Consider the following 17052-nt stretch of genomic DNA (forward strand, 5'->3'; position numbering starts at 1 on the left):
TGTCTGGTTATGCTGGTTTTTGACGACAACTATGTCAGAGTATTAGCAGCGCAGCAGTAGTTGGAGTCAGTGGAACGCAGAACAAAGTGGCATCTGGCCAGTCTAGGAACTGGGCAGTCTGGGCCCATAACCAAATGTCAGAGTATTAGCAGCGCCGCAATAGTTGGAGTCAGTGGAACGCAGAACAAAGTGACATCCAGGGACTTTGGTAAAACTATATACAAGTTTTACTGTAAATAGTAATAATCAAGACAAACAGACTTGCAGACAAACACAGGACTTGACTCTAGGCAGACAGAACAGAACAGAACTGATGCAATCAGTAAAGCATACACACTTGTGTCTGGACACTCCCCAGTTCCAGCCACACATCAAGGTCATCACAGCTTCTCAGTAATTAACTCTTTCCAGACTATAGTACACTCTGGTTGATGCAATACAAACCAAGACACAAATTGCATTTAAACACAATCAATACACAAATCCCACATTAACAAACTACTGTACAGTATATAATAAATGTTCATTTTTTTTGTTCAACCAGAAATGTGAATTCATCTTCATGGAAAAATAAGACATCCCCTGAAAATAAGACCTAGTGCATTTTTGAGAACAAAAATGAATATAAGGCACGGTCTTATTTTCGGGGAAACACGGTAGAACTGACAGAATATCATATTAGCGACAGAGAGATCTCGGTTGAAATTTCTGCTAACTGGGCAACTTCAGTTCCTCAGTGTAACTAACAAGGCTGCCAATTTTTAAATTACATTTTTAGCCTGCCCTTCTTTCAAGCACATCAGAATGGCTGCATTACCATTTCCGCACAATCATTCCATAAGGCAGGATGAGAGAGAAAGAAATAACGGGAATTCATAAGATTGCATACTGAGTTTCATAAATGAGTGAGAATTTGAATCTGGCTTTCCATGCTTTCAGTTAGAAATTCAAACCAGCCCACTGGCACTATTTTGTGACGATACCATATACCCGCAACCATGGGTTTGTTCAGGCTGCAAATATAATGGATGCACATATGAACGCACAAGGCAGTTCTGAAAAATGTAACTCAGAAGGCATTAAATCTCCCTGTCATTGCTGGCCTTGCCTCAGGCATAGATGGATGTAAAATTCATGTCAGAGGAGTAGCCAATTTTAGGTAATGCTCTAACGTTACATCTCTCTATCTCTTCACACCAATGAGCATCCAACCCATCCTCTTTCATTGTATTACCACATTAATATGCAACAATCAACATGTTGTTCCCATTTTGTAAAAAAGGTGAGATATAAATCAAATAAAACAAATTGCTGCTACCATCAAAGCCAAACAATTGATTTTGTCAATGTTTATCGTTTCCAAATGCCGGCTGAGATCTTTTAGCATGGCACCCAGTGTGCCGATCACCACCGAGACCGCCTGTTCTGGTTTATGCCTTTGCAGTTTGATCTTGAGGTCCTGATAGCAGCTGAGTTTTTCCTGTTGTTTTTTGTCAATGCGACTGTCACCTGGGATGGCAATATCAATGATCCAAACCTTTTTTCTTTTCCACAACTGTGATGTCTGGTGTGTTGTGTTCCAGAACTTTGTCAATCTGGATAAAGAAGTCCCACAGTATTTTTGTGTGCTCATTTTCCATTATCTTTGCAGGTTTGTGATCCCACCAGTTCTTCCTGCTGGCAGGTTGTACTTGTGGCATAAGTTCCAATGAACCATTTGGGCCACATAGTTGTGCCTCTGTTTGTAGTCTGTCTGTGCGATTTTCTTACAGCAGCTGAGGATATGATCAATAGTTTCGTCGGTTTCCTTGCAGAGTCTGCATTTTGGGTCATCAGCTGATTTTTCGATCTTGGCCTGAATTGCCTTTGTTCTGATGGCTTGCTCCTGGGCTGCAAGGATCAGGCCTTCTGTCTCCTTCTTCAGGGTCCCATTCGTGAGCCAGAGCCAGGTCTTCTCCTTATCAGCTTTTCCTTCAATTTTGTCAAGGAACTTTCCATGCAATTTTTTGTTGTGCCAGCTGTCAGCTCTAGTTTGTAGTGCGGTTTTCTTGTACTGGTTTTTTGTCTGCTGTGCTTTGAGGAGTTTCTGATTTTTGACTTCAATCAAAGCAGGTTCTTCACTTTGCTTTACATCTTCTGCCAGGGCATGTTCTTCTTCTTTGACTGCTTGTTTGACTTGTAAGAGTCCTCTGCCCCCTGATCTTCTAGGCAGATATAGGATATGATCAATAGTTTCGTCAGCTTCCTTGCATAGTCTGCATTTTGGGTCACTGGCTGATTTTTCGATCTTGGCCTTAATTGCATCTGTTGTTGTTGTTGTTGTTGTTGTTGTTATTGCTATTTACTGTATTTATATACCTCAAAGCAGTTTACAACATAAAGGCAAAATGCAACGCCTAACATAAATATAAAACCAAATAATAAAATCTAAACAAGAAACATATAGCTATGCATTAAAAACAATAAGACGATCTATATATATAAAAGAGTGATGGCATCAGGGCAGCGGACAAAACAACAAAACTACAGGCCCCCCAACCTCGAAATTTGACAACACAACCTATCATTCACGGCTCTAGGTTGATACAACAAAAAGCAAAGAAAAATAAAGTCCGAATTACAGGGAGAGGAATAATAGTTTTTATCCAATTGCTGCCAGTTAGAAGGGTAAGCTCCGCCCACTTGGTCTCCTAGTAACCCACTCGGCCCAGGGCACAGGCAGAGTTAGGCCTCACTTAGGCCTCTTCCACAGATTATCTAATTTGCGCTGGATTATATGGCAGTGTAGACTCAAGGCCCTTCCACATCTATATAACCCATTTAGAATCTTATATTATCTGCTTTGAACTGGATTATCTTGACTCCACACTGCCATATAATCCACTTCAGTGTGCATACTAAACAAAGACAGCCATACAACAGACATTCAATACCACCACTACCTCAGCAATTTGTCACCAACACCACCAGACAACGCCACAGCAACACGTGGCCGGGCACAGCTAGTTAAACATAAAATAATATTGAACCGTGGGATTTAACTTGCCTGGAAAAACATCCCCAACAACAAATTATTCAGGGATTGAAGCAACAGGCGAGAAGAGCGGGAGGCACAGATATTGAAAGCTCAGAAAGCCAATGTTTTCTAAGCCAAGGCGGATGGGAGAGAGAAGCAAGCTGCTTTTTTGAAATAGGCAGCAGCCTCCACACAGGCTGAAAGGGAGTCACGCTCATTCAGAATGCGGAAAAGCTATAAAAAGCCGGCATGAATGAAAGGCGCCTATATTCTTAGCACACAACATGGCAGCTTCCACCAGCCACGGCTACCCACTCATCCTTCTCCGAGGCAGCGCACCGCTGAATGCTGTGGCACATCTCTCGACCCGCTACATAAAGGGCTAAATGCAGGACACGAGGCTCTCAATCGAGATGGCACATCCTAATTGCACCCGCGTAAACCAGCTGTTTCCAATTGAGAGCTTCGCCAAAGATCAAAATCTAAATAAAAATCAGGAAATTGCTCTGGCGGATTATTTTTAGGAGTAAATTATCTGCAAATCTGCCCTGCCGGGGTCACTTTCCGCCTTGCCAAAACACCTCAGGTGGAGCATGGAATTGAATCGCGGACTCCTGGCACACGGCTGTTCCTTCAATTGAAGCCTTTTCATTTGCAAAAGCACTCCGTTGTTAGCATTGCTGAGGGAGCAGCTCTTGAATATTTTATTTAAAGACCCTAAAAATCCCTTACCTAGATGACCCTTACTCAAAAAATCTTGTTTTTCCATGAAAGTGTTGACAGGACATGTTCTGCCTGACATTTGCTCTTTGCTCACAATATAAGGTCACTAGCTGTGCCCGGCCACGCGTTGCTGTGGCATAGTCCTAAGTGGGTTTTTATTTGTGGAAGCAAGTATGAATGTTGTAAATAGTCACCTTGATTAGCACTGAATGGGCTTGCAGCTTCAAAGCCTGGTTGTTTCCTCCCTGGGGACTCCTTTGTTGGGAGGTGTTAGCTGGCCCTGATTGTTTCCTGTCTGGAATTCCCCTGTTTTCAGAGTGTGGTTCTTTATTTACTGTCCTGATTTTAGAGATTATATTGTTCTGTATTATTATACCACTGTAATTTTTATATATTATATTTATATCTTTGTATTATTTGCTTAGAACTGGATTATATGTGGCCCCTTCTACACAACTGTATAAAATCCACACTGAACTGGATTATATGGCAGTGGGGACTCAAGATAATCCAGTTCAAAGCAGATACTGTGGATTATCTGCCTTGGCATTCTGGGTAATATAGCTGTGTGGAAGGGCCTTGAATCTACACTGCCATATAATCCAGTTAAAATCAGATAATCTGTATTTTATAGGCAGTGTGGAAGAGGCCTAAGTGAGGCCTAACTCTCCCTGTCCCCTGGGCTGAGTGGGTTGCTAGGAGACCAAGTGGGCGGAGCTTAGCCTTCTAACTGGCAGCAATTGGATAAAAACAAGTATTCCTCTCCCTCTAATTAGGACTTTATTTTTCTTTTCTTTTTGTTGTATGAACGTAGAGGCATGGATGACGGGTTGTGCTGCCAAGTTTAGTGTTTCTGGGATGTGTAGTTTTGTTGTTTTGTCCTAGGCCGAAATTTCATTACCCTTTTATGATGCAAACTGCAGTAATGATTTGGCTGCTGGATGATGCATGCGTGGGATGAACTATGAACATGTCACCTGAGGATAGTGCATACGTGGAGCAAACTATGGACACTTCACCTGATGTGATGAGTAAGGAGTTATATAAGTTACAAGGCAACCACGCATGTTCAAAAGGATTATAATAGTCAGCAAATTCCATTGTCAGTTAGCTTTCAGCGCATGCTTCTGTAAAATTGTATAAATTGGAAAGCCACTACAGGCAAGGGGTGGCATTGCATTTTCTGGGCATTAGCTAACATTGCTCTTGGCCAAAAGTAAACTATCTTGAAGACAACTTCTGTTGTCAGTCTGCTTTCCTCACCCGTGTCCAAACGAAATTCCACAACATTGCCAGCACAAGACAATCTTTGTCAAGTCTGGAAGGTCTCTCCAGAATTATCTTTATATAGACTTAAATGACAGTTGCTCCTGGGATCATAAATGACACTCATCTCCTTGTCAACTCAGAGAAAAAGGGGTCTTTTTTCTCCCTTCACAAATATCCTAGAGCAATTCAACTTTTATTGTTTCCTGGCAAATGGACCCTGGACATGCACATGAATAGTAAGTCTCCAGTTGTTCCCATGACACGGCTACAAGAAGTTATGGCATAGAGTTGGAAAGTTAATCAAGTACAGTAGAGTCTCGCTTATCCAACATAAATGGGCCAGCAGAACATTGGATAAGGGAAAATGTTGGATAATAAGGAGGGATTAAAGAAAAGCCTATTAAACATCAAATTAGGTTATGATTTTACAAATCAAGAACCAAAACATCATGTTATACAACAAATTTGACAGAAAAAGTAGTTTAATACGCAGTAATGTTTTGTTGTAATTACTGTATTTATGAATTTAGCACCAAAATATCATGATATATTGAAAACATTGACTACAAATATGGCTTGGATTATCCAGAGGCTTGGATAAGCAAGGCTTGGATAAGTGAGACTACTGTATAAGCCAACAAGGACCCTCACCCGAGTATAAGCCGAGGGGGGTTTTTTCAGTCTTAAAAAAGGGTTGAAAAACTAGGCTTTTACTCGAGTATATACAGTACTTAAATAATGTATAAATATTAAAATAAATATAGTGTCCCTACTTTGCGGATTTTCACTTATTGCAGGTGGTCGTGGAACCTAACCCCAGCAATAAGTGAGGGAACACCGTAAACCCCACTTGCCTAGTTTCCAACAAACCTCACACTTCTGAGAGTGCCTGCCATAGATGTGGGTGAAACGTCAGGAGAGAATGCTTCTGGAACATGGCCATACAGCCCAGAAAACCGACAGCAACCCAATGTATATAGTGTTTTAAAGAGCCATAGTGGCTAAGGTAAAGTGAGTGGAGATTTCAAACAGAGCCGGGGACCTGGGGCCACGCTCCTTCGGCCGCTCTCTTACCTTCGTGCCCGGGGCGTCACGTGCTGGGGGTGCTGCCGTGTGATAAGGGCACTTTCCCAAACGGGACCACTGTGGCTGCTCCTATACCAACTGGCAGCCAGGTGCCCTGGGTAGTTTGGGCCAGAGAAGCCGTGGTCCGACTCCGTCTCGGCCGCCAGCGACGAGGCCGAGCTGCCCATGGCTCCCCCCAACCCCGGCCGGGCCAAGAGTTATCCCTGGTTAGGTCCACGCCAGTGGCACGAGAGGACGGCCCGAAAGGGTGAGGAGCGGCAGCATGGAGTGGCGTGAAAGGTGCCCAGACCGGAGGAAAGGAGGCCAGTGCTGGTTGAAACAGAAGGAAACAAAAACACAGAACAAGAGGAAAAGGAGAGGAGAGAGAGAGAGAAAAAGGGGAAAAAGAAATAAGGCACCATGCTTCAAAACCCATGAAATGACATTTCTAAGAGTTTGATCAAACAGAGATGGTATCACGGACATACACGTCATGCAAAGCAAGCCAACCTATTCCCATTTGAATACAGTAGAGTCTCACTTATCGAAGCTAAACGGGCCGGCAGAACCTTGGATAAGCGAATATCTTGGATAATAAGGAGAGATTAAGGGAAAGCCTATTAAACATCAAATTAGGTTATGATTTTACAAATTAAGCACCAAAACATCATGTTTTACAACAAATTTGACTGAAAAAGCAGCTCAACACGCAGTAATGTTATGTTGTAATTACTGTATTTACGAATTTAGCACCAAAATATCACGATATATTGAAAACACTGACTACAAAAATGGCTTGGATAATCCAGAAACTTGGATAAGCGAGGCTTGGATAAGTGAGACTCTACTGTATGTGGAAGGGGCCTGAAATATCGAAAAGATTCCCACTGGCTGTGCTCTCCGAGGGACATTTTAACTGTTCCTTGTTCCTTTTGAAGGGCACTATATGGGGGCCCCAGTGGCACAGTGTGTTAAAGCACTGAGCTGCTGAACTCGCGGACCGAAAGATCGCAGGTTCGAATCCCGGGAGCAGAATGAGCGCCTGCTGTTGGCCCCAGCTTCCGCCAACCTAACAGTTCGAAAACATGCCAATGTGAGTAGATCAATAGGTACCGCTCCGGCGGGAAGGTAACGGCGCTCCATGCAGTCATGCCAATGGCCACATGACCTTGGAGGTGTCTATGGACAACGCCGGCTCTTCGGCTTAGAAATGGAGATGAGCACCAACCCCCAGAGTCGTTCACGACTGGACTTAACGTCAGGGGAAAACCTTTACCTTTATATATATATAGGTAATGAAATTTCGGCCTAGGACAAAACAACAAAACTACACATCCCAGAAACACTAAACTTGGCAGCACAACCCCTCATCCATGCCTCTACGTTCATACAACAAAAAGACAAGAAAAATAAAGTCCTAATTAGAGGGAGAGGAAGAATTGTTTTTATCCAATTGCTGCCAGTTAAAAGGCTAAGCTCCGCCCACTTTGTCTCCTTGCAACCCACTCAGCCCAGGGGACAGGCAGAGTTAGGCCTCACTTAGGCCTCGTCCACACTGCCAATAAAATACAGATTATCTGATTTTAACTGGATTATATGGCAGTGTAGACTCAAGGCCCTTCCACACAGCTATGTAACCCATTTATAATGGACTTAATGTAAGGTAAAACCTTTACCTTTTACCTTAACTACCACCAATTCCTCAATGCTTTATTTCCCATACCACTATACTTCGCCACAGCAACGCGTGGCCGGGCACAGCTTTTACACACACACACACACACACACATATACATATACATATACATACATATATATATATATATATATATATATATATATATATATATATAAAATTGCACTTGCGTGTGCACTTGAATGTGCCAAGAACCAAGATGCATGTTTCCAAAGTTTGGGAAACATTCACCGAAAAATAACTTGTTGAACATGTTGAAGCCATTAATATTTTCAATGGCAATGTTAAAATCCATCATTTTAGCAGTTAAACGCCAACTATATTACTTTAACGTGGCAATTAATCATTCCTGTTACTTTAATTCATTACGGGCCATGTTCAGTCATTTAATGTCTCAACAACTTAACAAACCAACTTCGTAAAAATCCCTCCCCCCCTCCAACAGTTTAATGTTACATTGATGTTAACAAGCCATTTGCAAGCTCTGGAGCTTTCTAAGGGGTTTTTACAAAAAAAAGTAATTAGGAAGCCCAACTTTCACAAAGCAGAAAGTCTTTTGAGCCTACTGCTGCTCTGCCATATAAAAATACCCGTATTGACTCGAGTCTCATGTGCCGTCGAATCCAAGGCGCACCTCAATTTTCAAAACCCTGAAACCAAAAAAAAAAAAAATTGCTGCCAAATGTAATGTGCAGCGACAAAAAACGTACTCTCTTTGGCCAAAAAAAGATGTGCATTGCAGTTTCGGCCTACTTTGAATTCCTTCTTTATTAACACAAGAGTTACAATACCAAAGCTTCCAGCAATGGAAAGGAAAACCTTGGGGTGCATGAATGTAAAATGAATGTACTTTAATTGCCTTGTTTCAATGCTATGGAATTCATATTATACTATACTAATATTATAATATATTGTATATACCTATAATATAGATAATATTATGATGTAATACAATGTAATAATTATAATACACTATTATAATTGTATATTTATATTACATGTAATATTATTAATAATATTGCAATATAGTCATATAGTACAATATAGTCATATATACTGGATATACTCGAAGATAAGTCAAGTTTTTCAGCCTCTCTTGGCTTATAATGGGATCAAGGTCAAGGCCGGGCAACAGAACCTGAAGGCCATTGCTTGCAATATATGATATATTTCTCTCTTACCCTCCCTTATCAGTGTGGGTTTTTTTTCAACGCCTCCCTCGCTCTTAACCAAGGGAATGTTTTGAAAAGGGAAAGAAGCCCTTGCAAGTCAGGAAGAAGAAAAAATATATCCATTAATCTTATGAAAGCATTTTCCCCTGAAATATTTGTTAATCTCGCCTACAGATATATAGGCATTAACCCTCTGCATGCATTTGCAATCCCTATGTACTTATATCTATCTATCTATCTATCTATCTATCTATCTATCTATCTATCTATCTACATTAATTTTATATATGAATTTTCCCCTCATATGTTTGCAGGTCTTTGCAAATCCTATATACATGTAGATCCATGTACCTGTATATCTGTGTGTGTATGTATGTATGTATGTATGTATATATATATATACACACACACACACACAGACAGACACACACACACAGACACACACACACACACAGACACACACACACACACACACAGAGACACAGACACACACACACACACATTATTTAGCCTATTGATACCTCGATTAATTTAATTTTATTGGTATCTATTTTTATTTTGAAATTTACCAGAAGCTGTTTTATTTCTCACCTTCGGCTTATACTCGGGTCAATAAGTTATCCCAGTTTTTTGTGGTAAAATTAGGTGCTTCGGCTTATATTCGGGTTGGCTTATACTCGAGTATATACGGTAATGATTATATAGTGCTTATATTGTACTATAAAAGGTAAAGGTTTCCCCTGACGTTAATAATATTATATTAATAATATTATTATATTATATTAATATTAATAATAACATTAATATTGTATTATTCTAATAATATAATATATTGTTTGTATATATAACTTGTAAGCTGCCCTGAGTCCCCTTAGAGGTGAGAAGAGCGGGATATAAATGTTGCTAATGAATAAATAAATAAATGGGGAATGCCATTTGACAAGAAAAGACCTTGAGCCTTCCAAGCCAATGGATGCTGATGCCTCACTAAACTACAAATCCCAGAATTGCAGAGCATTACTGTATATACTCAAGGATAAGCCGACCCAAATATAAATTGAAGCACCTAATTTTACCACAAAAACTGGGAAAACTTATTGACTTGCATATAAGCCGAGGGTGTGCAATGCAGCTGCTACTGGTTAACTTCAAAATAAAAATAGATACCAATAAAATTACATTAATTCAGGTATGAGTAGGTGAAATATTTTTGAATAAAACTATAATGTAAGATAAGAGTGTCCAACTCTGATGAAATCATTATTCCAACTGCCTTCAATGTAAATGTGCTTACGTATCCTTCCAATAATAATAAATAGAGTTAAGTCTATATATATAAAAGAGTGATGGCATCAGGGCAGCGGACAAAATAACACAACTACAGGCCCCCCAACCTCGAAATTTGACAACACATCCCATCATCCACGCCTCTAGGTTGATACAACAAAAAGAAAAATAAAGTCCTAATTAGAGGGAGAGGAATAATTGCTTTTATCCAATTGCTGCCAGTTACAAGGCTAAGTTCCGCCCACTTGGTCTCCTAGCAACCTACTCAGCCCAGGGGACAGGCACAAGAGTTTGGAGAGACCCCTAAGGGCCATCCAGCCCAACCTTTTCTACTATGCAGCAGGACACAATCCAAGCATTCACTACACATGGACAACGTACAAATACTATACAAAACTACATAGGGACATAGACCCCCTCTACCCTCACCACTTTCACAGTACACAAACAACCAAATGCATACTCAACATAAAGACAACCATACAACAGACATTCAATACACCACTACCTCAACAAGTTCTCACCAACACCACCAGACAACATCACAACAACGCGTGGCCGGACACAGCTAGTATTAAATGTAATAATAGAGTAAAATAATAAATATAATAATAATTAGAGTAAAATAATAAATGTAATAGCAACTAATAATAGAGTAAAATAATACATGTAATAATTATACTAGAGTAAAATAATAAATGTAATACAGTAGAGTCTCACTTATCCAACATAAACAGGCCAGCAGAATGTTGGATAAGCGAATATGTTGGATAATAAGGAGGCATTAAGGAAAAGCCTATTAAACATCAAATTAGGTTATGATTTTACAAATTAAGCACCAAAACATCATGTTAGACAACAAATTTGGCAGAAAAAGTAGTTCAATACGCAGTAATGCTATGTAGTAATTACTGTATTTATGAATTTAGCTCCAAAATATCACGATATATTGAAAACATTGACTACAAAAATGGCTTGGATAATCCAGAAGCTTGGATAAGCGAGGCTTGGATAAGTGAGCCTCTACTGTAAATATAATAATAATTAGAGTAAAATAATAAATGTAATAGCAACTAATAATAAAGTAAAATAATACATGTAATAATTATACTAGAGTAAAATAATAAATGTAATACAGTAGAGTCTCACTTATCCAACATAAACAGGCCAGCAGAATGTTGGATAAGCGAATATGTTGGATAATAAGGAGGGATTAAGGAAAAGCCTATTAAACATCAAATTAGGTTATGATTTTACAAATTAAGCACCAAAACATCATGTTAGACAACAAATTTGGCAGAAAAAGTAGTTCAATACGCAGTAATGCTATGTAGTAATTACTGTATTTATGAATTTAGCACCAAAATATCATGATATATTGAAAACATTGACTACAAAAATGGCTTGGATAATCCAGAAGCTTGGATAAGCGAGGCTTGGATAAGTGAGCCTCTATAATAATAATTAGAGTAAAATAATAAATGTAATAGCAACTAATAATAAAGTAAAATAATACATGTAATAATTATACTAGAGTAAAATAATAAATGTAATAATAGTAATAATAGGAAAAATAATAAATGTACCGTATATATTCGAGTATAAGCTGACCTGAATATAAGCCAACCAGGATCCTCACTCAAGTATAAGCCGAGGGGGGCTTTTTCAGCCCTAAAGAAGGGCTGAAAAACTCGGCTTATACTCGAGTATATATGGTAAATGAGAGATGGCATTGCTCAAAGAGGAGCTCCAGGTGCAGCTCCAGAAGCAGCTTCAGCACTGAGATGACTGTATGACACGAATCTCATGCGCACCCTCATTTTGGAGAGGTCATTTAGCCAAAAACGGTTCCTGCCGGGATGAGAAAGGCAAAGCCGGTCACCTTTCTTGCTAAACGGAAAGGGAAAGTTAAGCAACTGTCCTTATTCAGCAAAGCAAGGTGCCCGCTGCGTGCCAGGCCCCAGCTATGCCAGGGCAAAATATGCTGCTGTAGAGAGGAAGCCCGGATCCATTGCTGAGCATGCAAGCATTTGCCTTGCGGGAAGGGGGATATGAAGCTTGCCAGCATGGCTCAGAAAAGCTTTACCTAGGGGGAAAGAAAGCTGGGTGCAAGAGCATCTATAAATAGAGGCAGGATAACCCAAGCTAAGCTGCAAGTCTCAAATACCGCTCAGTAACGCAGGGCTCTTTTCCAGGCCACGTGTCCCAGGAAATCTGCTCCGTCTGGACAAAAAAACATCCCCAGGGCTACAAAACGCATTGCTTAGGAGTTTCCCAAACATTTATGGACAGAGGTGTCCGAGTCAGGAAAAGTGTTGCAAGATTCCTAACTATTGTACGGAAGGGAACAATGGGAAGGAAGGTGGGATGCTGACACGTTCAGTCTTGAAATGAGAAGGAAATGGCAAGACTCTAGAAAAGGATGAGATGCTTGTAGGTTGCATTCAAAGACACCCCTAAAACGGCTGAGAAATGCTTCACTGGCAACCTTTAAATCCGTGGTTCCTAACTTGTGGTCCGTAGACCACCAGTGGTCCCCAAGAACTAAAACGTGGTCCGTGGCCTCACCATTACTATGTGTAAAGGGGTCTATGAACGACTAAGGTTCCTTAAGGCAAGGGGGGAATCTTTTTATCCCACCCACTGCTCCAAATTTGTAAAGATCTAATAACAACTGCCACCAATTTGGAAAGATGCAGCCACCAAAGACTCAGGGAAGAGACCTTTTCCTATGTTTTTCCTTTCTTCTTCTTATTCACTTTAGATGGTAGTGTAACTTGGTTTAGAATATATGCGTCAGAGGCTTAGATGTTGGAAGAACAATAACAAGTTTATTCAGGCACAGAGCTTAGTGGTTACAATGTTGTTTTTCACTTAGAGGTATTCTTATTAACAGTTACAATACTAGAATGAGATGAATCAAACTCTCTAAAGTGTCACTTCTTTTACTTAAAGTGGTTAAATCCTATTCCTCTGCTCCTTTCTGTTACTTCAATGGATCTCTGTGAGTCCAGCTGGGATTGGTTCCCAAAGTCTGAAACTTGGACTATCCAGTGACTTCAAACCACAGTCACCCCTGTGATATACTATCACAGATTCTCTGTGCCTGCCCAGGACACAGACTACATTAAATAAGTCACCAAACTTATTTAAATCCTTCTCAAAATGAACAATTGAGTCTCCTGGATCCCATCAACCTGGAATCAATCTTCCCAGTGCCTCATCAGAGCACAGACTGACTTTCTTTTTTAAACTCTGAACTTCTTCAAATAAACAGCAGTTGGCTCCGCCTACTTCTCCATGGCAACCAGCCTCTGAGTGCTGAGATGCAATAACTGTAATATTTACCCTTTTAAAACATAAACACACAATTAAACATAACATCTGTAAACCAAAAGTCGTACTTCATTACACTATGGCATTGCAAAGAGAGCAAGTGGTCTCGCGAAAGTCTCATCTAATGCCGAAGCAACGGGGATGTTGGGAGGGGAGAGGTTGACTACCCACAAAAGGTGACAACAAGCCTCCTGACTGCTGCTTCTCCTCCTCCTCCCTCCCCCTTAGCGGAGCCCTTCCATGTGGCTTTGAACTCAGGGCTCGGTCCTACAAATCCAACAATGAGGCAACTACATCACACAGTCGCCTACCATGGAGTGGGACGGAAATGAGGATTCAGTCAGCAATGACACATCCTCAAGGCCATTTCACACATGACAATGGAGGAAAGAAACGGTCACTGGCAATTCACTTGACCAGAAGCCTCAGCTCACTTAATCTCCCTGACAAGTAGACTAATATGACATGTGTTTTGTCACATTGACACTCTACATTTTACAGACATGTGTACAGATAATCATAATTCCCCTGGAAACTTCAAAACTGCTATTGGATCTAGAATTGTGGAAGACTCTTATTAATACTTTTGTTGCTCCTACTGTGTCAGTATTCTCAAAAAGACAGCAGCATTGACATTTCTTTCTGCCGATTTAACGGGTTGCTTCACATCACTGTATTGCAAGGTTTGTCACACATACAGTTTGAGGGCATGAACAGCTATTTCCAGGGGTTTGAAAAAAATAAATCACGGCAAAATGTGAATGCACTGTTCACTCAGGATAAATCAAGGTCAGTGAAAAGTGATCTTCAGAAAAGACCAAATACAGATTGCTCCTTAATAATTCTTCCCCATCTATGGTAGGTAAAGGTAAAGGTTTCTCCTGACATTAAGTCCAGTCGTGATCAACTCTGGGGGTTGGTGCTCATTTCCATTTCTAAGCCGAAGAGCCGGCGTTGTCCACAGACATCTCCAGGTCATGGAGCGGCATGACTGCATGGAGCACCGTTACCGTCCCGCCGAAGTGGTACCTATTTGTCTACTCACATTTGCATGTTTTGAACTGCTAGGTTGGCAGAAGCTGGAGCTAACAGCAGGTGCTCACTCCACTCCCCGGATTCGAACCTGCGACCACTTCGCCACCGGAGGCCCCCCATATATGGAATTCTAGTTAATAACCTAAGCCACGGAGAAAGCTGAACATAGATAACATTTATCTATGTTAAACACAGATAATATTAATCAAGATTTGCTCTAAACTAAGGTGAGATGTACACTGCCATATAATGTCTCGTTTATTCAACATAAACGGCAGAATGTTGAATAAGGGAAAATGTTGGATAATAAGGAGGGATTAAGGAAAAGCCTATTAAACGTCAAATTACGTTATGATTTTACAAATTAAGCACCAAATCATCATGCTTTACAACAAATCAACAGAAAAAGCAGTTCAATACATGGTAACATGATGTAGCAATTACTGTACAGTAGAGTCTCACTTATCCAACATAAATGGGCCGGCAGAACGTTGGATAACGTTGTTGTTTTTATATTGTGTTATATTGTATTTTTCCCAGGCATGGCCCCATGTAAGCCGCCCCGAGTCCCCATTGGGGAGATGGTGGCGGGTATAAATAAAGTTTTATTATTATTATTATTAGCGAATATGTTGGATAATAAGGAGAGATTAAGAAAATGCCTATTAAACATCAAATTAGGTTATGATTTTACAAATTTAAGCACCAAAACATCATGTTATACAACACATATGACAGAAAAAGTAGTTCATTACACATTAATGCTATGTAGTAATTACTGTATTTACGAATTTAGCACCAAAATATCACAATGCATTGAAAACATTGACTACAAAAATGCGTTGGATAATCCAGAACGTTGGATAAGCGAGTCTTGGATAAGTGAGACTCTACTGTATTTACAAATTTAGCACCAAAACATCATCTTTTACTACAAATCGACAGAAAAAGCAGTTCAATGCACGCTAACATTATGTAGCAATTACTGTATTTACAAATTTAGCACCAAAACGTTGCAATGTTTTGAAAACATTGACTACAAAAACACTGACTACTAAAAAATTGGCTACAAATAGAGACAGAATTGCATAAAATGAAGTTACGGTAACAACATTATTCAAAGGCTTGGGTTTAGTGGTTTATGAAATTTGTGGGGAACAGGAGGAGGTCCCACGAAGAGGTGGCGTGTCAAAATAAGACCTGCCTGATGTTTCAGAAACAATAATGCAAATTGCAGTAAATACATGCCTTGGGGAGAGTGAGGCCAAGAAGGAGCCCTCCCCATAGAGAAATGAATCACTGCGTGAATTAATCTAATTTAGGAGGCCCGGTACTGCTGCAATAACAATGTGGGGAGGGAAATATGAACGGGGGATTTAATGACTAGAAACATATAGTTAAGCACCTATTTTGGCTTCCCTTTGTAGGTTTCGTGAGTAATTACTACATTCCAAGTGTTACAGTTAATTATGCCTGGAAGAGTGTTTCGAGAAGAAATAAACCAATCTGTTATGAAGCAATTACGGCAACAGGGTTGTTGTATGTCTTTCGGGCTGTGTGGCCATGTTCCAGAAGTATTCTCTCCTGACGTTTCGCCCACATCTATGTCAGGCATCCTCAGAGGTTGTGAGGTATGGAGAAACTTAGCAAGGAAAGTTAATATATATCTGCGGAAAGTCAACATTCACACTGGCTTCCGACTGACAAAGAGTTCTTCTCATACCCTGGACTTTCCACAGATATATATATATTATTTATTTATTTATTTACAACATTTATACCCCGCCCTTCTCACCCGAGGGGACTCAGGGCGGCTTACAAAAATTGGCAAAATTTAACGCCCAAAATGCAATCATAAAAACAAAACAATATAAACAAATCCCTTAAAAACATTGTTTAAAACCTTAAAAATTATAAACATTATAAAAACCTTAAAACGTATATATAATTAATTCAATTCAATTTAACCTATTAATCTTCCTTGCTTAGTTTCGCCATACCTCACAACCTCTGAGGATGCCTGCCATAGATGTGGGCGAAACGTCAGGAGAGAATGCTTCTGGAACATGGCCAGACAGCCCGGAATACATACAACAACCCAAAAACACTCACAACCTCTGAGGATGCCTGCCATAGATGTGGGCGAAACGTCAGGAGAGAATGCTTCTGGAACATGGCCAGACAGCCCGGAATACATACAACAACCCAAAAACACAACAAACATGTTCTTGGGTTTTTTTCTCTTCCATACCCCCACCCCACCCTTTTAAATCAACAGGCCTTTAAATAGTTATCCTATTTCTGCACATGTTGTCAAATGGATAAGGAAAATGTGGCCGAAGAGTTTTCCAACCAGTCAATCAGCAGCAGATATCAGTTTCTGAAGTCACGACACTGGCAAACTTGAGATCCACTGATAACTGAGCTTGGCAAAATTATTTTTCTTGGCTCGA

General features: G+C 40.1%; 1 protein-coding gene across 2 annotated transcripts in view; it reads right to left on the bottom strand.

The window, feature by feature from the left end:
* The window catches only part of capn15 (calpain 15), a 128522-nt gene that overhangs the window by 76056 nt on the left and 35414 nt on the right, over positions 1-17052 (bottom strand). Inside the window, exon 2 of one of the 2 annotated variants that reach the window (XM_062964706.1) lies at positions 6083-6403. The exons of the other annotated variant lie outside the window; for it this stretch is intronic. Coding sequence (XP_062820776.1) covers positions 6083-6261 — 179 coding nt within the window. The 5' untranslated portion in view covers positions 6262-6403. The remainder of the gene's footprint in view (positions 1-6082; positions 6404-17052) is intronic. 2 annotated transcript variants of the gene reach the window in all.

This window comes from Anolis carolinensis, unplaced genomic scaffold (assembly GCF_035594765.1).
Source record: "Anolis carolinensis isolate JA03-04 unplaced genomic scaffold, rAnoCar3.1.pri scaffold_13, whole genome shotgun sequence".
In the NCBI taxonomy this organism is placed as follows: Eukaryota; Metazoa; Chordata; class Lepidosauria; order Squamata; family Dactyloidae; genus Anolis; species Anolis carolinensis.